At 48.6% G+C, this 21684-nt stretch overlaps 6 protein-coding genes across 6 annotated transcripts; 4 read left to right on the forward strand and 2 right to left on the reverse strand.

The window, feature by feature from the left end:
- Positions 1-1214: 1214 nt before the first annotated feature.
- On the forward strand, positions 1215-4468 carry F4812DRAFT_470889 (uncharacterized protein; the record flags this gene model as incomplete). Its single annotated transcript, XM_047939029.1, has 3 exons — positions 1215-2651; positions 2707-4081; positions 4140-4468. 3 exons carry the CDS (start codon positions 1215-1217, stop codon positions 4163-4165), a joined length of 2838 nt encoding a protein of 945 aa, XP_047790581.1. The 3' UTR covers positions 4166-4468.
- Positions 4469-6693: 2225 nt separating this feature from the next.
- F4812DRAFT_360419 (DUF803-domain-containing protein) lies at positions 6694-8777 on the forward strand. The gene is made up of 7 exons (XM_047931834.1): positions 6694-6830; positions 6941-6984; positions 7059-7084; positions 7172-7262; positions 7324-7575; positions 7644-7935; positions 7994-8777. The coding sequence occupies exons 1-7, from the start codon at positions 6811-6813 to the stop codon at positions 8484-8486; spliced, it is 1218 nt and encodes a 405-aa protein (XP_047790582.1). The 5' UTR covers positions 6694-6810; the 3' UTR covers positions 8487-8777.
- A 971-nt stretch (positions 8778-9748) lies between these two features.
- Positions 9749-11181, reverse strand: F4812DRAFT_360480 (ribosomal protein S3). The gene is made up of 2 exons (XM_047931835.1): positions 11007-11181; positions 9749-10860 (listed from the first exon to the last, which is right to left on the reverse strand). The coding sequence occupies exons 1-2, from the start codon at positions 11027-11029 to the stop codon at positions 10104-10106; spliced, it is 780 nt and encodes a 259-aa protein (XP_047790583.1). The 5' UTR covers positions 11030-11181; the 3' UTR covers positions 9749-10103.
- Positions 11182-11521: 340 nt separating this feature from the next.
- F4812DRAFT_426115 (phosphatases II) lies at positions 11522-15034 on the forward strand. Its single transcript, XM_047933984.1, has 2 exons — positions 11522-12096; positions 12193-15034. Exons 1-2 carry the CDS (start codon positions 12082-12084, stop codon positions 14623-14625), a joined length of 2448 nt encoding a protein of 815 aa, XP_047790584.1. The 5' UTR covers positions 11522-12081; the 3' UTR covers positions 14626-15034.
- Positions 15035-17524, reverse strand: F4812DRAFT_426117 (phenylalanyl-tRNA synthetase beta chain). Its single transcript, XM_047933985.1, has 2 exons — positions 17295-17524; positions 15035-17217 (listed from the first exon to the last, which is right to left on the reverse strand). The coding sequence occupies exons 1-2, from the start codon at positions 17345-17347 to the stop codon at positions 15420-15422; spliced, it is 1851 nt and encodes a 616-aa protein (XP_047790585.1). The 5' UTR covers positions 17348-17524; the 3' UTR covers positions 15035-15419.
- Positions 17525-18838: 1314 nt separating this feature from the next.
- Positions 18839-21560, forward strand: F4812DRAFT_360528 (armadillo-type protein). Its single transcript, XM_047931836.1, has 8 exons — positions 18839-19241; positions 19368-19473; positions 19528-19679; positions 19735-20226; positions 20284-20543; positions 20596-20696; positions 20758-21095; positions 21149-21560. Exons 1-8 carry the CDS (start codon positions 19176-19178, stop codon positions 21500-21502), a joined length of 1869 nt encoding a protein of 622 aa, XP_047790586.1. The 5' UTR covers positions 18839-19175; the 3' UTR covers positions 21503-21560.
- Positions 21561-21684: the final 124 nt, after the last annotated feature.

The following is a 21684-nucleotide window of genomic DNA, read 5'->3' on the forward strand; positions in this document are numbered from 1 at the left end:
TTAACTCTAGTACATAGTAATACTTCGTGCCTGCCTAATCAGCTGCGGGAGGTTCAGCTGTCCGGCAGGTGGGGTCCTGTTAACCCAAATTTACCTAATAGCCTTCCCAAATTTATTAGGTATTTCGCGGCGTGCTTTTCGTCAATCTAGAAATGATGACTAGTAGAACGAACTGGTTTTAAATCTTTAATTCACTATACCTTACGACTTTCAACCTTTTTTTTTTCCTCTTTTCACCACGACCTGTTGACCTCAGTTTAATATTGCAAACCCCAAACTTTGAATTTAAAGTTTTCGACTGGTCGTTTGTCCGTCATATTCTTGACATATTTTCGACGAGGAATCGCACCGTCCTTCGTTTCGTAATTCGTACAATACGCTTCGTAAATCCCGCCTAAAGCACGCGACGTGCACTTTGGAATCACCACGATATCCTTTTTACCTCAGATTCATCACAGACAACAGCAACAACGCCCGACTATCTCGTACTTTCCTACATCTAGGTACTTTAATATTCTTGATCCGTTCTTGTTGTCCCAACGCTTCCGACACTTTTCCAACGTACCATACCTACCTCTTAACAAAGGATCGTGGTCTACGAGGCAGCCTAGGAACCAACGAAAGCCTACATCACGACGCGTCTGTCACATTGATCACATCTACTGCATCTACCACAGCCTCGTGGGAAAAATCGATCTTTTAATAGGTGAACTTTCGATTTACCACAAATGATCCTTACTTTTCTCCAAACCGTCCACATTACCTACGGCGTTCACCATCAATCGATGAGCTTTTAGCCCCGACACGTCTCATAGTAGGACAACGAAGCACGTAAAGGAATAGTGGCAAACTGTTAAGCCTCGTCAAAATTCCCGACCGCAGTTGTGCCCCGCGTTTGCGAAGCTATTGCCACATATTATTGTAAGCTTAGCGCGGGCTCTAAAACACTGAGCAAGTGGAGTGACAGTCTCTTTCTTTCCGGAAAAAGAACGTTCTTCACCCGGCTTCCCGTACCCCTTTGTTCCGTACGGACTGCTATTAAGCCCCTAGTGCCTATTTCCCTCACGAATTGGTTAACCCACACGATATTGCCAATCTGACATATCAGAATTTACTCTCATTCCCTTCCCAGGGATTCTACCGTTAACGCCAATTTCAGATTCCCACAAAGATTCCCTCAAAGATAGCCTTGTATTCAAAGCCTTCTAAACAAAATGCCTGGGGAAGAAATGGAGATAACGACCGATTTCGGTCATGCTGGGTTTGGGGAAGATATCGACATAGATCTAGATTTTGCGGTCGGACAACCTGATGAGGACATGGAGCTGGCAGATTTCGACCAAATTCAAGATATCCCGAATTTCAACTCTGACACGAGAGATGAGCTAATGGCCGAAGGAGATGATGCGTCGTATGGTATGATAGACGTAGATGCTGAAGACGTTAACCATAACGAGGTTGTGGCAGCTGCCAACGACATTGAGATTGATCTCGGCGACACCGACGAGAACTTATGGCAACAGAATGTCTCCCGCGAAGAGAATATTGAGGCTGTTGTTGAAGTTGAATTTACCGAGACCATTGACGCCAGTAATGTCAACGCCGAGAATGTTGGCAACGACCAAGGGAGCTGGTTAGAATCATCGTCCTATTCTATTAGCAAGCCTGACGAAGTAGAAGCCGGTCAGGTCGATGCGATTAACACGACAGATACCAATCTACTTCCAGATAATCAAATCATTCTGGGGGACAGCGTAGTCACCCAAGACCTGCAAGTGGCCGAGGTCGAAGGCACCAATGCAGAGGCTCTTGACGTAATCGATAATAACGTCGAGCCAGAACTGGAGGCGAGGGATGCGTATCACGAACAGCAAGGCGTACCTGCTGATGATATTCCCCAAGAGCCTACGGAGGAATCGACTGTCAATAAGCAACACGAATATACGGATAATAGTGATACTCACCCAAATGGATACACCAGCCAAGGTAATGATATCCACGAAGCTCAAGAAGGTGAATCACATCAAGCCAACGGTAACGGTGATGATGTATCGGAAATTGGGTATGACGATGATGATGACCCTCTAGAGCATGAAGAGCCGCCTTCTGCTCCTATACCATCTAATCATGAATTCACAATAGAAAATCCTGCCGAACAAGAGCAGGAAGAAGCGGGGCAACAAGATCCTCCTCACGTAGGGGATCCTAAGCATCAGTTAGGTAGCGACTCGCATGACGAGCCCGCCAATGACCATGAATCTAGTAATCAAGACCCCAGTAAAGAAGAGACTAGAGATTCTGATGCCGATGATACGCAAAGTCGGTTGGATGAACACGATTCCGAGCCCGAAGGGTACGAGGTTGCCGTTCGTGATGAGAAAGAATCCGATGCTAGCAAAACTTTTGTAGAGCATCCTCTTTCTATTGCTACACGCCACGAGATGTACATCTCCTACGGTAATACGGATTACAGGCTATTCGCTAAATCCGAAGCCGATGATCCTAACCAGTACTTTTTGAGTGACATGGCGGCCTTGGAACTTCCCCTCGGCCAATTGTTGTCAAGTCTGCGAGATGTCATTTCAGAGGAAGTTTCTCCTTTAGACGAATTGGTCATGCACGTAGATGGTTTGGGACTGGAGTTTTCCGAGGTATGTCTGACCTTTCATGCCACCTTTTTCTTGACACGAGCTAACAGTATTATAGTCCTCGGCAGCCGATATACTAGAAGAATTCACGTTTGGCGACATCCTAAGCCTATATGACAGGCTGGTAAAAAATGACGTAGCAGATTCAGCACCAGATCTCTACACACATCTCATGGTAAGGCCTAATTGTAAACAACGCTTTAGGGCGCTCCAAGATAGCGCAGACGCCGGCCGCGGCCTTTCCGAAATTGCCATATATCGAGAAGATACGCCAATCGATGGAGAGAAAGCTGGCGACTTCGATGGCCACTCTCCGTATGCCTTGCTCTCTGGCGAAGAAGATGAGGCCTATGACTATGAAGAGAGCAGTCCCGCAGCAGACGAAGCCGACCGATATGATGCGGGAGAAGCTGAAAATAATGACGAGTCTAACTCGCCCTTGGCACATGGCTCGGTCGTGGGTACCACCACTGAAGACCCAGCAGGCGAAGATGACGCTGTTGACGAAGCTAGCGAAGCCGAGGAAGCCGACGAGTTTAACGGGGCTGAAAACCCCGAAGCCAAAAAAGCCGATGAAGCTGGAGAGACCGGAGGCAACCCGAATGATAACGCAGACGTCAATGCCGATGGAACTACAGCGGACGGCCTGATTGACTTCTCTGATGACGAACTAGACCTTTCATCAACGAAGCAGGGTAATTCTCACACTTCTCCTTTCAACCCCTCACTCTCTACTCGTTGTACCGGAACCAGAACTTGCATATGCGATGACTGTTTTACGGATGAAATCAGGAAAATGGAAGCTAGTTGGCGGCATCTTGACAGCATGAGGGCAGCTTCATCTGATCGTACCGTCCAAACTGAGCAGCATTTCGATTTCCAGATTGACCAGGACAATATGGACTTTCAAACAAATTCTCGTACCACACAGCACTTTTTCATTCCCGAATTTCGGTCTTTCAAAAATTTGCAAAGAGTTACTAACATGAAACTACTTCAAGATCAACAACTAAACGGGTTTCGGCACGATGATACAAACGAGACTGTGAACGAGCTGAATGCTTTTGCCACAGCCGAACGTAATGATCCGGATCAGCATCCATCACCGACGAACGGAACAGTCGACGCTCCCAACTCCGATATTACTAGCGCCACTGCCACCCTGAACGGCGACGATAAAGACGAAATCGACTACTCGGATGATGATGGAGAGGATGTTGCGGCTGGCAACGATGTCACTTTGAACCATAGCATCAACGTGTCGGCAACCCTTAAGGTGCCAGTTGATGATGAGATCACGTGGGAGTCGGAAGACGAAGACGCTCAGGATGAATCCACTGCGGTCCCCAAGGTAACGGTACAAGTGTCTCCGATATCTGGAAAACGTAACCGGTCAGATTCTGACCTGGGAGAAGGCGCAACTGAGCGTAACGGTAAGCGGCGGACCCTTCAATTCTCCTGGTCACCGATTATTATGCTAACTTGCTCCAGATGTCAAGCGTCGTCGTCCGTCATGATTTCTCCGAATGTTCCAACCCGATTTTCTCTTTATTTCTGTCCCCCCCTTTTCCGACATACAACATATTCGGACGCATCACTAATGAGCTGATGTCGAACTCGCACATTTGCAGTCTACCTACAGATACGCGATTCTGCCCCAGGGACGTAGTTTGATTTCGACATACTAACATACAGGTACGAGGGATATTAGAAACGGTCAGGTATTTTTAATGGTAAGTTTATTTGATAACGAAGACAAAAAGTTGCAGCCCGCAAGGATACACACGACGGATCCGTCGCGAGCCGATACGGTGATGAGGACTCCTTAATTCGATTTTTGACCCCTTTACTTTTCTTTTCTGATACCCACGGCGCTCAACGGTTGTTAGCAAGGGACGCGCGCTATGTTGGGGGATATTAGGTTCCGAAGATGTTAGGAGTTTCGGAAAGGGTAAAATCTAGGGGGGATACCGGTACAAGTGTCATACTAAGGAAGCCACCACGACATGGCTGCTTATATGACTGCCCATACAAGAACAGTGAAGAGTCGGCGCCGCGTTGCTTATGTATTGTGGAAGAAAGCTGAAGCTTCAATGGCGATCCCAATCCAGTCGAGCTCAACCCTCGACGAGTGGAATAGGAGATGCCTTCTGTTGCTGTGGCTTGGTTATGGACCTTTTAGGTTCCGATAAATATAATCACGGATTCCGTAGCAATACACATTACGTTCGCTTTTGCAGAACAATATCAATGTTTTTTTTTTGTTGTTTTTTTCGTATTTATTTTCGTATTTTTTTCGGGGATACGATACCCTAACTCCTTCTAGATGTAAGATGAAAAAGATAAGAGATACACATACACATAGGTACTTATCGAGGTAGTAGGTACTAGGTAGCTTAAGGTGAGGTGGAGACGCGTCGTCATCTCCAAATGCATCTTAATCCAGATCACGAACACGGCTAATTTCTGCCGTCAGCATATTGCGCCTCCTTATAAAAAAATATGCAAAAACGTGTTAATGATGCATGTACCAGTCAGGTACAGATTAAGATCCAGAACTGGTATTTGATATCCAGCTTTTTCAATATTCCCATCCCAATTTGGCCATCGATTAATAGACGGATGGACAGGATTGGAGATGATCAACCTTTTAGGAATAAGAAACAAGCTGCATGTTTTAGATTTCAGTTCCCACACAGGCTTCGAAAGAACCATGTTTTTTCCTTATTTCATTTTGAGCACAAGCCTCGAAATATACACAAACCCACTAGTCGAAATTGGTCAATCGAGGTTTATTGCGTACGTGTTCTACCAGTTTTTTATACGGATGCGAGGGAACGTGGGAAGAAGGGGAGGCACAGCCTCATCGGGTGGGTCTAGCTAAGAGAAAAAAGAGTATCTACAGTACAGTGTTTGTAGTAGTGTGCGCAAGTGGTAACAAACTTCCAAGATTCTTACGTGCGGGTTTAAATTCCATCCAAGAAGGTTTCAAGATATGTGTACTGCCTATGTACTATGTAAGGTACATTTCGGGGTCCGCCGTAAGACCTGAGAACATGCATAAGATACCTAGGTACCTACCTAGGTAGTAACTCAATGTATGGCATTTACATTTAGCCCACTTTATATAAATTCACCCATGGTTAGGTAATTTATAGAATTACCTTAGGTACCTAAACAATTATTATCCACTGAAGAAAAGGGTTGGAAAGATGCTGCTGCTGCATCTCGTACATGCGATTGCGTTATGTACATAGTAGTCGGATAAGTATGCATGGTACCTACCTAGGAGGTACCTAAGATTATTTAAGTTTCCCTTAGTCAGTCTAAGTACATACTAAGATCGAAATACGGGGCGTAAAACTCGGGTTAGCGCATCTCTAATTACAGTAACCGGACGATAACGCCCCTGCGCAACGGCTTGAACCAGGGTAAGTCCCAGGATAAGTCCAGGATAAGCCAGGGTGGCTAGCTTGGAGGCATCTCTAAGCGGCTAGCTGCCATGGAAGTACCCCGTACTTTTTCTTCTGAAACCCCAGTACCTCCTCCCACTCTGCCACTTCGAAGTAGGCTTGGAGTTCCAGTTACAAGAGAGTCAAAGAAAAAGAAAGGAACAAGCTTTCCAAAAAAAGAAAAAACCCTCCGTTTGTAAAATTCGCCTGTAAAATCACCACGAATCAACATCAACACCAACTTAACCACGAAACCCCTAAACCACTCCAAACCAACCCCAAAACCAACTATGAAATAAGGCATTCACTCTTTTCTAAAGAAAGAAAGACAACAATCATTTCTCCTCGTATTGGTTTCTTATACGATTTAGATTTCGTCAATGTACCCCTCGGCTTTTCATCTCTACTAAGCGACGCTTTTTTTTTAAACAAAAAAACGTGCGATCCTCAGCCACACAGGGCCTTTCTCGATTAAGGCGCGCAATCGATCCGATCATTCCTTTCGGGTATTCGTGGCATCTCCGCTGATCGAAGCGCAAATCGGACCACCTGACTTACTCTAAACTCAACTTTCGTTGCTTGCCCTCGCCCGGTGCGAGCCTATCTTGTCTACTCTTGCGACCGCCATAATCTATTTCCTACCACAAAACTCGCCTCCCCCATATTTCCTTAAACGCTGCGATTTCCGTCGCAGCTAAAGATCCGTCATAATGATGATGTTAGATGAGAAGTACGGATCACCCCTCGAGGCTCGCCGCCGTGACATTGCGTCCCGTTGCTAGCTTATGCCGAAATTTGCTGCCGTCGATAACAAAGAAACTGACTTGGATTATCGAATAGATACATCGGATTAGCGTTAGCTATATCTTCAAGTTTAGCCATTGGTACGTCCCTCGAGTATGGGTTGATAGGGTATTTTAAAAGATATATCAACTAACTAACGATCCTCTCCGAATAGGCACGAGCTTTGTAATAACGAAGAAGGTACCGTAAACCCAAACCAAATAACTCGGCGTCGAGCTGTGCTTCGATCTCTTGTTGGAAGAAAACCCCTATTCTAATATGACATAGGGATTGATACAAGCAGAGGAAAAACATGGCTTCTCTGGCGAAGGTTACATCTACCTACGGAATCCCATGTGGTGGGCTGGAATGGTAACCAGTAAGGATCGCCTCATCGAAGCCATCGGCGATTTGATAAACTAACATATAATTCTTCCAAGTGGTCACCGGAGAGATTTGTAATTTCGCCGCATACGCCTTCGCTCCAGCTATCTTGGTGACACCTTTAGGTGCTCTCTCCGTCCTAATCGGAGCCGTCCTGGGATCGTATTTCTTAAAAGAGGAGCTGGGAACTCTGGGAAAATTGGGCTGTGCTATCTGTCTGCTGGGCGCAATCATCATCGTCCTACACGCACCTCCCGACGAGGACATCCAGACTATCGATCAAATCCTTAATTATGCGATTAGACCTGGTGAGTTTGAGCACAGCAGCAGCGCAAGAGAATATCTTATCCGGACGTGAACTAATAGGGATTATAAGGTTTTCTTCTGTACTGCGCCATCGTGGCTATCTTCGCGACTGTCATGATCTACAAGATTGCGCCGGTTCACGGCAAGAAGAATCCACTGATCTACCTTTCCATCTGCTCTACTGTCGGCTCCGTCTCGGTCATGTCCGTCAAGGCCTTTGGTATCGCGCTCAAGCTCACTTTCGCGGGCCACAACCAGTTCACTCACGCTTCAACCTACGTCTTTATGATCCTCACCGCGTTCTGCATCCTTACTCAGATGAACTACTTCAACAAGGCGCTTAGCCAGTTTAGCACGCAGATGTATGGCCCACGACCTATATTTTTTTAATGCCTATCGACAGAGCTAACCTGTTTGCAGAGTTAACCCCCTTTACTACGTGACGTTTACAACTGCCACCCTTTGCGCCTCCTTCATCCTCTTCTCTGGTTTCAACACCACCGATATTGTCAATACCCTTTCTTTGCTTTGCGGGTTCCTTATAACCTTCACCGGTGTCTACCTTTTGAACTTGTCCCGACGCGATCCTAACGGCACGAAAATTCTTGCCGGACAGGGCACCGATGCTGCTGGTACCGACATGATATCGAGTCTGCAGACGCGTCTTAGCATGCAAGCCCGACGAAGCACAGGCTCGCGGATGAGCATAGGAAGTCGGGGCCATTCCGATAGAGAAGGACTGATGCGCGCATACGACCTGGAACAGGCAGCAGGCGATTTCAGCCTCAACGACCTTGCCGAAGATAGCGACGACGAATCGCCCTCGAGGCTAAATGGTGCATCCGTACGCTCGACGAAGAACCACGAGTCGATCGAATTGCAGAATCGGAATAGGAAATCGCCTGAGCAATGATGAACTCTCCACTAGCATCGAAATATGTAGTATCTCATAGGTGTCCCTATTTGATACTTCTACGACCACATTGTATATTTTTCCTTAGTCGGCGGCTCTCTTCATCGAAACAGTTAGAACATTCAATTCCACTGGTGGACACGATTCATATTAAGGATTCTCATGTCGCTTGTTCCAAATCGGAACTTAGGATGTAAAATGGCAGCAAACCCCTCTCCTTCGCCGGAAAAGGGAAATATGGGACTCACTTAAAGGAGTATTAGAGGTAGCATCATTTTTTGGAGGGTGGGGGGTGGATTTTTGGTTGGAGATTATCTCACCGCGGCGTTCCGGGGAACGAAAGAGGTTTATTTTATTTTTGGAAGCAGCCTTCCGGGCACATTCGGCGCAGAGACGAGGGGGGCTCCGGGTTCCGGGTTCCGATTCGTCAGGGTGGGAGAAAAAAAGGTAGCGAGCTACCTACCACCGATACCTTTTTCCCGATATCGAATTTGAAAGGGGGGATTAAGCTGTTCTTTTTTTTTTTTTTTTTTTTTTTTTTTTTTTTTTTAATTTGTTGTTTTTACTTTTTTCCTTTATTCTTATCTCTGTACGACTACTACGCGCGAAAGCGATATGATGAGCAAACGGGCATGGTCCTTTCTGTACTGCGCCGGATATGGTGTCGGATGGCAACGGGCAAACGGATTTGGGAGCAAAGGGGGGGAGGGTCTGTACGGGTTGGCGAGCGGTACTGAATAATACAGCCGTTGCTGAGCTGCTGGGACGGTGTGACAAAACACCATTTCATTAAAGGAGATAGTGAGAAGTTGTAGCTTGCAAGATGAAGGCCATCTCTTAACAACGTGGATGTGTCGGATTCCAAAAGTACATCTACGATTCCAGACTATGCATAGTACCTCACACATATCAGGTATCTATTCAGTGCCTAGGTGGGAAGTTCATGTGCTCGTGTATTAGCTAGCAAAGTTACCTAGGAATCCTAAGCTTTTAGGTACACCAATCTACGTATCCTGCGAGAATGAGAAGGGGGTGCGTCCACGTCGATTTTGTTTTTTTTTCGAGGATTTAGAATGTGACTACCTGTAATGCGTATTTTCATCTCAGGTGGTTACAAATTGTACGTATAGACCAGGTACCAGATAGGTAGCAATTAATTCATACTCATTACGCCTAGTAGTAGAAAAAAAGGGGGGAGGGGTATTTCACTTTTAGCACAGATAAAAAAAACAACACCTATCATCTAGGGGACTTCCACATCATTTGCGTGCGACGATTGCTGTTTTTGCAAGTCTACGACTTTCTCCGTAGCAGAGTCATATCTTAGCCAGCCTAGAATCGACAAATAGAGGCATCCGTTAAAATATCCCCCCCGGTCCCTTGCAATGCAAATGATGATCATCAAAGACGCCGAAGAATCTCTCTTGCCCTCGAGAAGAAGAAAAAAAAATAAATACTGCATTTTCTTCTTCTTCTTTTTTTCTCGTTAGAATTCATCCGTTTCCGTGCCACCCTCCCCTCACCAACTCAGCACTCCGTTCTCTCTTTTCCTTTCCACCGTCACCGTTCTTTTCTTCAGGTTGAGGAGCCCAGCACCGACTGCTCAAACGTTTGTATTTATTCCTCGGCGGGAGCGGCCTCCTCGGCGCCCTCCTCGGCAGCGCGAGCAGCCTCGGCCTGGGCCTGGATCTGGGCGGCCTTGGCACCGTAATCCTGGCTCATGGGCGTGACGATGCTCGACTCCTCCTTGGGCTCGATGATGGTGACGGCGTCGGGGAGGGACTTGGAGGGGCCGGCCTTGCCCTCGGGGTCGGAGCCGCGCATGATCTTGACCTTGATTCCGAGGACACCCTGGCGGAGGAGGACGTGGCGGGTGGCGCTGTCGATGAAGTCGCGGGCGGGCTGGCCGGAGTGGATCATGAAGCCGTCGGTGAACTTCATGGACTTGGCGCGGGCGGCGCGGAGCTTACCGGAGACGACGACCTCGCAGCCCTTGGCGCCGCTCTCCATGATGAAGCGCAGGACGCCGTAGCAGGCGCGGCGGACGGCGAGGCCGTTGAGGAGCTTGTAGCGGAGGGACTCGCACTGGGCGACGGCGGACAGGCCGCGGTTCTGGACCTTGGCGGCGTAGAGCGAGACCGAGTTCTCGGGGAACTTGAAGCGCTTCTGGATGAGAGAGGTGAGCTCGCGGATGCGGCGGCCCTGCTCGCCGAGGACCTCCTGGGTGTGCGTCGCGCGGATGATGATGTCGGTGACGGTGGGGGTCACGCGCACCTCGACGCCCGAGTAGCCCTCCTCGGCGAGCTCGCGCTGGAAGAACTCGTTCAGCTCGGCGTAGAAGACACCATCAGCGACGAACTTTCTGCGCTTAGAACTGTGAAAGGAGGAAAAAAAGTTTAGGTTAGCATTGTTGCTGATATGTTGTTGAAATTATCGTGGAAACTTTGGGATCTAGAAAGAGGGGAGGGGGGTAGATTCAATATCGAATTGGAAAAAGAAAAGGACATGATAAATACTCACATCTGAGAACCCGGGACGGCCATCTTGACTGTTTGATGTGGGATGACGACTTAGCTGAGAATCGATTTGTAATTGAAGGTTGTCTTGGGAGGAGAGAGAAAGAGAGAATCGCTCAGCTTTGGCCGGGTTGAGGAGTTGCGAGGTCGAGTTGCAAGAGGATCCGTCTCGCAAAAAATTCGGGGTTCGTTTTGGTGGTGGTGGATTGCAACTTTGGTCTTGGATTTTTGGCCCTTAATTTTTTTGCTTAGGGTTGAGAATTGAATTGTGTGCCAGGAGAGGGCTTATCGATAAAGATTTGTTCCGTAGCGATGCGGGTCACTACCTAACCTAACCTTTAATTCTTGGCAATAGCCATGTACATGAGGTTTCCTCGCGTTCGTGTGACGTCGGTGTCAGCCACATGCCATTGCCATTCCCCAATTTCCCATTTCTCAGCCTCGTCTTCTGTCGTGCATCAATGTTGTACAATACTTGATGCAAGCTTGTACTAGCTGCCCCGCTGCTAAAAGTATAAAGTATAACTTTAGGTACGCTCCTGCACGCCTGGCAAAGCCCGAGCTACCACCTAGCGGCAGCGACCAGTTAACGTTGGCTGACTTGAATTTTATACTATTGCGTTACCATTCGTTCTACTAAGTAAATCTGCTAATGCACCCTGCACCTTTCAACTAATCTTGAACCTGAACCTGAACCACAGCCTTCGGACAATCAGACAATGTGACCTCTGGCCTTTTTTTTTCTTTTTTTTTCTTTAAACATATGATGCGCTGCCAACTCACAATACACCACGATGCCGCTGGTTAAGCTGTAAAAAAAAACATAATAGTATTCTTGGAACAACCTTTTAATATCGACAATTGTTCTCTTCTTTCATCAACTTCTTATAGTTTATCTACCTGTTAATCTGTCTGCCTATTCCGAAAGTTCCCTCCTCTCAAAGCTTGGAATTCTAGATTCTAGACCTTGCGGTCTTTCGGGCACCTTCAAGTTCCCCTTCGCTGGACAAATGCGACAACACGTGCCGCTTCGTCTCTCATTATTTTAATGTAGATCATCAACTTGCGGAGAATTCAATATGCAAATCAAGAAGGTAGATTACTTACTTACTTGTTCCGTCACCTCCGTCACCTCCGTCGCCTCCGTTGCCTCCGTTTACTCCCCTTCATTGCTAATTCCTCCTTGACAGATACCCAATGTCGATGCCATCAGGGGCGGCGAGAGACATTCTGGCGAACTCCATCTTACAGAACACCATATCATATTCTCATTTCCTAATCTTCAGCCGGATGGAGCACCTCCACCGCAACCGAATGCCCCCAAGACCCGCGAGCTTTACATCGCTTATCCCATACTCGCCAACTGCATCTTTCGACCCTGTCCCAGCGTAACAGGTCGCCCATCCTCGATACGGCTACGATGTCGCGATTTTATGTTTATAAATTTCAATTTATTCGATGAGGTACAGGCGCGGGAAGCGTTCGAATACATCCGGAACCGAACGTGTCGGCTTGGTTCGATAGAAAAGCTCTACGCCTTCAGCTACCAACCCCTAAAGATAGAGAAGCCGTTCGATGGATGGCATATATACGATCCGAGAGTCGAGTTTCGCCGACAAGGTATTAGTACCAAATCCGTCGATAGGGGATGGAGGATATCCTTAATAAATAAGGATTACACCTTCTCCCCAACCTATCCCGGCCTTCTCGTCGTCCCCTCCAAGATATCCGATAACGTCATCAAATATGCCGGTTCCTACCGATCGAGACAGCGTATACCTGTTTTAACTTATCTCCATTCGCTAAATAATTGTTCTATCACCCGGAGTTCTCAGCCTATGGTCGGTTTCAGGGGGAATCGCAGCATACAAGACGAAAAGCTGGTCAGCGCGTGCTTCTCCGCATCGGCCACCGTTGAGTTTAATGGAATAGAGACCCATGGTGCGGATACGACGGAACCGAGTCCAGCTTCTAGTCAAACAGATCTACGAGATACCTTGGATTCGGAAACTTCAGATACGGAAAGACTTGAAGATGAGCTTATCGCAGGGGACGAGAGTAATTACGATGCAAAGACGGGAAAGAGACTAATATACGGCGCACAGCAGAGCAATCTTATCGTAGATGCTCGGCCCACTATCAACGCGGTGGTTATGCAGGCAATGGGGAAGGGATCGGAGAACATGGAATACTACAAATTCGCCAAGAAAGCCTACTTAAATATCGAGAATATTCACGTCATGAGAGAATCTCTCAATACCGTCATAGAAGCCCTCAAGGATGGAGACATCTCCCGCTTACCCCCGAATCGCGAACTGCTGGTGAAGAGCGGTTGGCTTAAACATATTACCGGTATCCTTGACGGCTCGGCCCTGATCGCACGCCAAGTTGGCATCAGACACTCGCACGTCTTGATCCACTGCTCTGACGGTTGGGACCGTACCAGCCAGCTATCAGCCCTGTCACAGCTGATGCTAGATCCTTATTACCGCACCATCGAAGGGTTTATCGTGCTAATCGAGAAAGATTGGTTATCCTTTGGGCACATGTTCCAACAGCGTTCTGGTCTACTCAACCACGAGAAGTGGTTCGTAGTAGAACGGGATTCCCTAGCTGGGTCGGCGATACAACCCGGCGAGTCGGATGGTCGCGCCGGAGAAGCGTTCGAAAATGCACTCGCTAGCGCAAAGCGATTCTTCAAGAACCGCAGCAGCGAGGCCAACGCAGAGTCAGACGGTGACGGTGTAGCATCGCCAGCCGACGATCCGTCGCAAGTCAAGAAGCCAGCTCCAGGTACGCCTGATGCTAGCGAAGCTACCCGACCCAACGAAATTTCCCCTGTTTTCCACCAATTCCTCGACGCGACATATCAAATTTTACGGCAACACCCCAATCGCTTCGAATTCAACGAACGATTCCTGCGGCGGCTTCTCTACCACCTTTACGCCGGACAGTATGGCACGTTCTTATGGAATAGCGAGAAGGCCCGGAAAGATGCTCGAGCGCATGAGAGGACGAGGTCGGTATGGGACTATTTCTTATCACGGAAGCCAGAGTTTGTCAACAAAGATTACGATGCCACAATAGACGATCGGCAAAGCGGTCGCGAAAGACTCATCTTCCCGAAGCTTTCCGAGGTGCGCTGGTGGCATCAGCTCTTTGGCAGGACGGATGCGGAAATGAACGAGTATCTAGATGTAGCTGCGGCGAGGGACGAGAGACTCGGCGGTTACGCCCTGGGTGCTACGACGCCATCCATACCAAGCGTCTTTACCGGATCACCCAACAGGTCTCCGCGGAAGTCGCAAAGTCCCCAGCCGCCCAGCTTACCCCTGAGCAAGAGCGTGCTGACGGGCGTGGAATCGGCATACGAAGCGCTGACGCCGGAGCAGCGAGCGGTAACCAGCAACCCGGCCAGTCTCAAGCACAACGCCAGCGCGGACACGCCCAACGCGTTCACGACGAATCTCGTTAAGATCAGGGACGGGGTGGTTGGGCTGGATATAGGAAGAGGTATGTTTGGGGGGCCGGGCGTCGGCGAAAACACGGGCGTGGGAAGAAGGGAACAGGAGATGGCGGATATGTCTACGGGGAACGGTAAGGAAAGCGCCGAAATGACGTGACGTGATGCAACGCGACGTGATGAGGACAGAGATAGGAGGAGGGGAGGGTGGAATACTTATCACTCGGCTATGGACTTTGGTTATGGCATGGGCATTGGCATTGGCATTGTAAGAATTACTATTAGGTGCCCGTATGAATGAGAATAAACAAAAGAGATGAGAAGACACGAGATGAAGTAAGATAATACGTTGGTCGTGTGGTATGTTTATGCCCCTGGTGCTGCTACAGGCATGTATGTGAGCCGTTGCCTACAATACGAGACGACGAACCGACGTAAAAGATGAATCGACGTTGTCAATGTAGGTAGAAAAAGAAAATCTGGGGTGGATTGATTTGGATACCTGTAATCTTGTTTTAGGAAAAGGGTTTCGGAGCAGAATATAGACTCGTTATCGTTACGGAATCACATCAAATCAAATCGTATCCTATAAAAAGAATTCATCACGATACTCCCCAAGCTGCGAGTTTCGGGATATAGGTAGGTACCTATCAGGTATTCTTCTTCTTATCTCCCTAGGTACCTAACCTATCTAGGTCTTTTTCTTCTTTTTCTTCTTCTTCGTCTTTTCTTTTTCTCCCCTTCCCTTCCTAGTCTCTCGGGAAGCCGTACCATCCCAGCTCTAAGCTAAGCCGTACTCCTATTTTCTTTAACTAGGTACCTACCCTAGCTTTAACTTCGACGTTGACTTGACCTTGACCTTGACTTGATTCTAACTCCCCTTCCCCTCTTCGTCACGCTCAAAAGACCTTCCCCGCCCCTCGTCTCCTTTTCTTGTTATCCATCCTTCTTCCTTTATAAGAAGACCTCGAGGTTAATCTCGAGCGTGCTGACGGGGTACTTGAGCTCGAAGTTGTCGAGCACGGACGGGTGGAGGATGCCGAACTCGCCGATGCGCGCCGACTTGCCGTCGACGCGGGCGAACACGGCGGCCGCGCGGCCGGGGAAGAAAGTAGGCTCGTCGTCGACGGGCTCGAGCCAGTAGCCGTTGCGCTTGAGGTGCTGGGGCGTCACCTCGAAGTCGACCGCCTTTCCGGTGCCGACGCCGGCGGCGGTGCCGAGGCCCTCCTCGTGCGTCAGGAAGGCCTGGCGCAGCATGGCCATGACGCGGTCCAGCAGGCCGTGCACCTCCTCGAAGCCCGAGGTCTTGCCGCACCAGGCGGCCGCGAAGTGGCGCTCGTTGCGGGCCTTGCGCTCGACGGCCGGGTCCTTGAACACGACGTCCGAGGTCTCGAAGATGCGGAGCGGGAGGGCCACCCCTTTGTTCTCCCGGATCGTCTTGAGCAGCCCGGGGAGCAGCGACGTGCGCACGATCTGGTACTCGGCCGTCTTGGGGTTGGCCAGCTTGACGGCCTTGGTGCCATCGTCCTTGCGGTTCAGCCACGCGAAGTTCTCGTCGTGGCTGCACAGGATCAGCGGCATGACCTCGGACCAGCCCGCCAGGCCGGACTCGAGGCGCACGATGTCGGCGAGCTTGTTGAGGGTCAGGGGGGCGCCGACCGTCTTGGTTACGGACATTCTAGGGAGCTTGTTGAAGCCGTACGCGATGCCTAGGTCTTCCATGATATCGCATCTCTGAAGTATGTCGGCGCGCGTCGGCGGTATCGTGACTTCTACTAGGGCGTTCGGGTCCTCGTCTGAGGGCTTGGCTGCTAAGGCCATCTTGGAAAGGAGTTTGCTGATGTTCTCGGCGGACTCTGACAGGCCGAGACAACCGTTCAAATAGTCGACTTCTACAGTAGTTTTTCGCGGTGTTAGGTTTGGCGTTATTCGCGTCTGGCCGTTGTGATCGGAAATAATCTTGACAGGTTCGACGGTGAAGGGCTCCTCGGCGTAGGCGGAGAACATTGCGACCATCATATTGACGACAATTTCTAGCTTCGTCTGGTCCGTTGCTGTGCATTCTATAAAGACGTTCTTCGTGTTGAGAGTAATCTTGGAATGGTCGCCGTTAATGATAGGCGGCAGCGAGCAGACAACCCTATTCGCATCGTAGATGACGGGGTACACTGGGCTGTCCTTGATAATGTGTAAGTATCTGCCTAGGTTCTTGTCCTTCTCGTAAAAAGCCATCAGCTCCTCCCCGTTCATCTCCTTGGATTGATTGAGGGGCTTGAAGACAATTTCTTGCGGCGGTCGCGCCTCGTATGTGAAGGGACCCTTGATGGTATCCAAGTCGTGGGTACCAATGGCTACTAAGGTACGTTGGCGGGCGAGGTTTTGGTGTAGCTTGTCTTGGAGAGCGATGAAGGAATCGTAGTTTTTCTGAGTGAACTTCACATTGCGCAAGATGGCGCCGGCAACCAACGGGCGGACCTTCATGGTATCCTCGAGGACGGTAATGGTATGCATATCTCCAGAAACAGGCTGAACTAATCTAAAGTTAGGCGTAGGCTGCCTTCCTCGGAAGATGTTAAGCATGAGAGCAATGCCCTCGAAGCAGAGGAGGTCATATCGATTTGCGGGGATCTCGATCTTCAGCTGGGGAGGTTCTTGAACGCCATTCACGATAGGTCTCTCTTCATTCTCGGTATCCTCATCTAGCTCTATACCAAACTCGAAGCATAAATCCTCAAACTCGGCGGTGGTGAATCTGTGGGATGGGCGTCGTTAGTGGTGGGGGGTGATATTTGATATTCAGGATTGATGGAGGGGTAAAATGCTACCAACTTTTGACCTAGAGCCTCGTAGAGGTCATATTTATTGACTGAAATGGTAGGCATCTTCTATATACCTAGCCCCTTACGAGGGTCTTATCTAGAGAGCCTAGAGGCCGGGGCGAGTTGCGCAATTCGTTATTTCGAGGAATTGGTCGGTCTTGAAGTTGTCTTGAGTCACCAGCGCGAACTTTGGAAATTCATTTGGAGGTTGCGGTTTAGGTACCGTTGCAACAACCCCACCATCCGATATGGTTTATGCAATATAGAGTATGCGAGCTACCTTAGTGCGGGATATCATTCAAACCGATACTTTACCTAAAGTACGGGCTGCTTATAATCACCTGTAACTGGAACTACCTAAGGTAAGGTTAGGTACTTCTTACGAGCATCACTTACAAGTTACAACGTCAAAATAGTTACTATGAAGCTGCAATGATTTGTGAAGCACAAACCAATAGAATATATCATGGTATCTGCGCCGGATGCAGCAGGAGAGGTCACACTATCAGGCTGGATGACCTCTCCATGAGGCCTATTCTTCACCCATTCCGCCAATCAGCATCATCTTAACTCGACCTTTTGGCTAATGTACCTATATCCCATCATTTAAAGCTGTAAGACCTATAAACCGCCCGTGCGGTGAAACTGATACAGCATAGGCAGTTAGAGCTTTGGAGTGACATCACTGCTTCCCCTTATCGCCATCGGCCACATCGTCTGGAACGTGAAGAAATGCTCAACCACATACGCGGCCCAACGCTGAGCTACGCTACACACGTCTAAAGATGCACCTATAAGCGCTAAACTCGTACAATAGTAAAAAAAAAAAAAAAAAAAAAAAAAAACATGAGTAGGAGAGCGCTTTATTCTCATATAAGACACGATTATGATTGTTGATTAAATATATTTTAGGTAGGTAGACACTTAAACTTGAGCATGGAAATTACAGGTACCTAAAGGACATGAAGCTGATAAGGCCTTTGAAGTAATAAGAGAAAAAAAAAAGAGGATCCAGGGGTTGCAACCCGTACAGCGCAGTCGAATTTAGGGCGGGGGAAGTGCGTGGATAAGAAACGACATGTGGGGCAGCTGTGGCATCCGGACGGAGATTTGCAGGGAAAACCAGGGAGAGAAAACGCCTAAGCCACAATATTTTCAAAATCAAACAAGCCGAGACAAGCCCCCCTTTGTTCATGTACCTTTTGACTTGCCCCATTTGCCTCACTTCCAGGTTTGGACAGTTCAAGTTAGGTACCTCGTTCTAATAACTTACCTCATCAAGTCCTAACAATAGGTACATACACCTAAATGTTAGGTTAGGCTAGGTTAGGTAGGTGCAATCTCAGCCTTCAGGTAGTACGGCTGGCTGTACGGGATACAATATCAAAGTACCTAGCTCTAGCCCGCGTTAAACCTATTTCTACCAAAACCATCTTTCTCTTGGTCACAAACACAAACCCAAATCCCATACCTATCATCCACCAAAAGCGACCCTTCCCATGATACCCCTCGATGCTCGATGATCTAATTTGGAAGACCTGATCCACGATCCACGGCGAAACTGAAGACCCTTCCGTGTAGAAACGACTCGCATTACAAGTTTTTTTGTTTTTGTTTTGTCTCTTTAAACTCCGCCTATCCAACCAACATAATTTTTGGGTATCGGAGAGAACCAGCCATAAGTCGTTGATCTCTGCCCGGTTTCGTCTCTAAGTTGCCAAATTGACCCGACATCGACCTAACTCATTGCATCACTCCACCAGACCGCCCACGCGATCACCAAGCGCACACAAGCCGCTTCTCAACTTTTACCCGCCGAATAGCCTCGAATAGCCTTCCCTGTACCTTTTCAAATTTACCACCCTCCCCGTAATTACAACCTCACCTCACCATGGCTGACGCGCCAAATGCGAATGATGAGCTTTATCCTATCGCCGTGCTCATAGATGAATTAAAGGTAAGGAGGCTTCTCCCTTCTCCCTCCTCCCCTTCCCTAATCCGCATTTATATTATTACTTTATATTATTATATCCTCTCTATATATACTATATATAAAGACGTCAACCTCTAACCTCATCACTAGCATGACGACGTCCTACTTCGATTGAATGCCATCCATCGTCTCTCGACAATCGCGCTCGCCCTAGGTCCCGAGCGCACTCGTGACGAACTCATTCCCTTTTTAGATGGTCAGATACCGATTTCAACTTTTAATCCAAATAATAATCTAACTTCAGCATCAGAGTCGGTCGAAGACGAAGATGAAGTTCTCGTAGCCTTGAGCGAGGAGCTGGGCAGCTTCATCGAATACGTAGGCGGGCCACAATACGGCCACGTCCTCCTCTCCCCCCTCGAGAACCTCGCAGCTATCGAAGAGCCCGTCGTCCGTGACAAGGTTTGTTCAAGCAGCAGCCTTGCGGAATTATTATCTAACTAACAATCCCTCCCAGGCCGTCGAATCTCTCAACAAGATCTGCACCGAGCTATCCTCCCAGCAGGTTGAAGAGTACTTCATTCCTCTCACCATCCGACTTTCCAAGGCAGACTGGTTCACCTCTAAGGTGTCCGGTTGCGGTCTTTACACAGCTCCTTACGGAAAGGTGTCTCCTCCCGTCCAGGAACAACTCCGCCAACAATTCGGCCACCTAGTACACGATGAAACCCCCATGGTGCGAAGACAATCTGCCACCAACATGGCTAAGTTTGTGAAGGAGATGCCCGCGGCTATCGTCGTGGAGGAGATGATACCTCTTTTCCAACATCTCGCGCAGGATGATCAGGACAGTGTGCGCTTATTGACGGTGGAGATTCTAATTTCTATCGCCGAGGTTGTACCCAAGGAGCAACAGAGCAGCCACGGTGTTTTGCTCACTTCGTTACGAAACTTGATAGAAGACAAGAGCTGGAGGGTTCGATACATGATTGCCGATAGGTTTGAAAAGGTACTGACTTCCGATGGTATGTTTATTGTTTGTCTAAGCTAATGGCAAACGGTGCAGATTGCGAAGGCTGTAGACGAAGAGGTTGTTGCTCGAGACCTAGTGCCTGCGTTCGTCAAGCTGCTTAAGGATAACGAAGCGGAAGTCAGGACTGCTATCGCCGGTCAGATCCCCGGCTTTTGCACTTTGGTCGACAGGAATACGCTACTTAATGATATCATGAGCTCCATCGAAGACTTGGTATCCGACACATCACAGCACGTCCGTGCTGCTCTAGGCACGCAGATCAGCGGTCTGGCCCCGATCTTGGGTAAACAAGAGTACGCTCATATGCTCCATCCCCTGACAATTCTAGCTGCTGACATCTTGTAGAACCATTGATCACCTGCTTCCCATGTTTTTGCAGATGTTGAAGGATGAATTCCCCGAAGTTCGATTACATATCATCTCAAAACTTGAGCTCGTCAACCAGGGTATGTATATGAAGACGCTATAAAAAGAAGCCAGCTGTGTTAACATTTTTTTTTTTTTTAGTCATCGGCATCGATCTACTCTCCCAGTCTCTTCTGCCCGCAATCGTGCAGCTTGCCGAAGACAAGCAATGGAGAGTGCGACTTGCTATTATCGAGTATATCCCGCTCCTTGCCAGCCAGCTCGGCGTTAAATTCTTCGACGAGAAATTGAGTTCTCTGTGCATGGGCTGGTTGGGAGATACCGTCTTCTCGATCCGAGAGGCTGCCACGCACAACCTGAAGAAGCTTACGGAAGTCTTCGGTGTGGAGTGGGCCAGCGAAGCTATCATTCCGAAGGTGATGGCTATGGGCTCTCACCCCAACTATCTATATCGGATGACGACTTGCTTCGCTATCTCGGTAAGTTGCTTCCCCATTTCTCTGTACCTCTTAAAGATTCTAACCATGCGTAGACTCTAGCGACCGTCGTCAGCCTGGATGTGATCGGAAAATCTATCCTGCCTATGCTGGAGAAGCTTGTGGAGGATGACATCCCTAACATCCGCTTTAACGTGGCAAAGACATACGCCGTCCTCATCGACGTGTTAAAACGACTTCCCGAAGAGGGTACCGTCTACACTCTGGAAAAGGCCGGAACGACGAATACTACGCCGTCTCCTCGGACAACGGAACTCATACAGCAGCGCATCCTCCCGAGCCTGGAGAAGCTACAGAAGGACGATGACGTGGACGTGCGCTACTTTGCGACGACCGCAGTAGCAGGTATTCCCGGAATGGGTGGAGAACCTATGAACACATCGCCGTAGATGAAAGACCATAAGAGAATTCTTCCAACATGCAACCATGTACTAGAGTGTCCTAGTTGCACCTCTCGCGAGATAGCCGTCCCGAATTGTCCAGCGCCAGTTCGTGCAGGAGTCCTTCAGAAGGTGAAATTTTGAGGATCCGTAGAGTAGATGTATGGGAGGCACAGACAGACATACACATA

The sequence above is a fragment of the Daldinia caldariorum genome, assembly GCF_022478825.1.
Source record: "Daldinia caldariorum strain CBS 122874 unplaced genomic scaffold F4812scaffold_7, whole genome shotgun sequence".
NCBI lineage: Eukaryota > Fungi > Ascomycota > Sordariomycetes > Xylariales > Hypoxylaceae > Daldinia > Daldinia caldariorum.

Excerpts from the sequence above, each read along its gene's own strand:
- F4812DRAFT_360419 (XM_047931834.1), top strand. The coding sequence starts at position 6,811 with ATGATGATGTTAGATGAGAA. Across the intron at positions 7,576-7,643 it reads TAATTATGCGATTAGACCTG|GTTTTCTTCTGTACTGCGCC; the intron begins GTGAGTTTGAGC and ends AGGGATTATAAG. Across the intron at positions 7,936-7,993 it reads AGCCAGTTTAGCACGCAGAT|AGTTAACCCCCTTTACTACG; the intron begins GTATGGCCCACG and ends ACCTGTTTGCAG.
- F4812DRAFT_360480 (XM_047931835.1), bottom strand. The coding sequence starts at position 11,029 with ATGGCCGTCCCGGGTTCTCAGAT. Across the intron at positions 10,861-11,006 it reads GCCGTCCCGGGTTCTCAGAT|TTCTAAGCGCAGAAAGTTCG; the intron begins GTGAGTATTTAT and ends CTCCTTTCACAG.
- F4812DRAFT_426117 (XM_047933985.1), bottom strand. The coding sequence starts at position 17,347 with ATGCCTACCATTTCAGTCAATAAATATGACCTCTACGAGGCTCTAGGT. Across the intron at positions 17,218-17,294 it reads TACGAGGCTCTAGGTCAAAA|ATTCACCACCGCCGAGTTTG; the intron begins GTTGGTAGCATT and ends CCCATCCCACAG.
- F4812DRAFT_360528 (XM_047931836.1), top strand. The coding sequence starts at position 19,176 with ATGGCTGACGCGCCAAATGCGAATGATGAGCTTTATCCTATCGCCGTG. Across the intron at positions 19,680-19,734 it reads AGCCCGTCGTCCGTGACAAG|GCCGTCGAATCTCTCAACAA; the intron begins GTTTGTTCAAGC and ends AATCCCTCCCAG. Across the intron at positions 20,227-20,283 it reads TTGCCGATAGGTTTGAAAAG|ATTGCGAAGGCTGTAGACGA; the intron begins GTACTGACTTCC and ends CAAACGGTGCAG.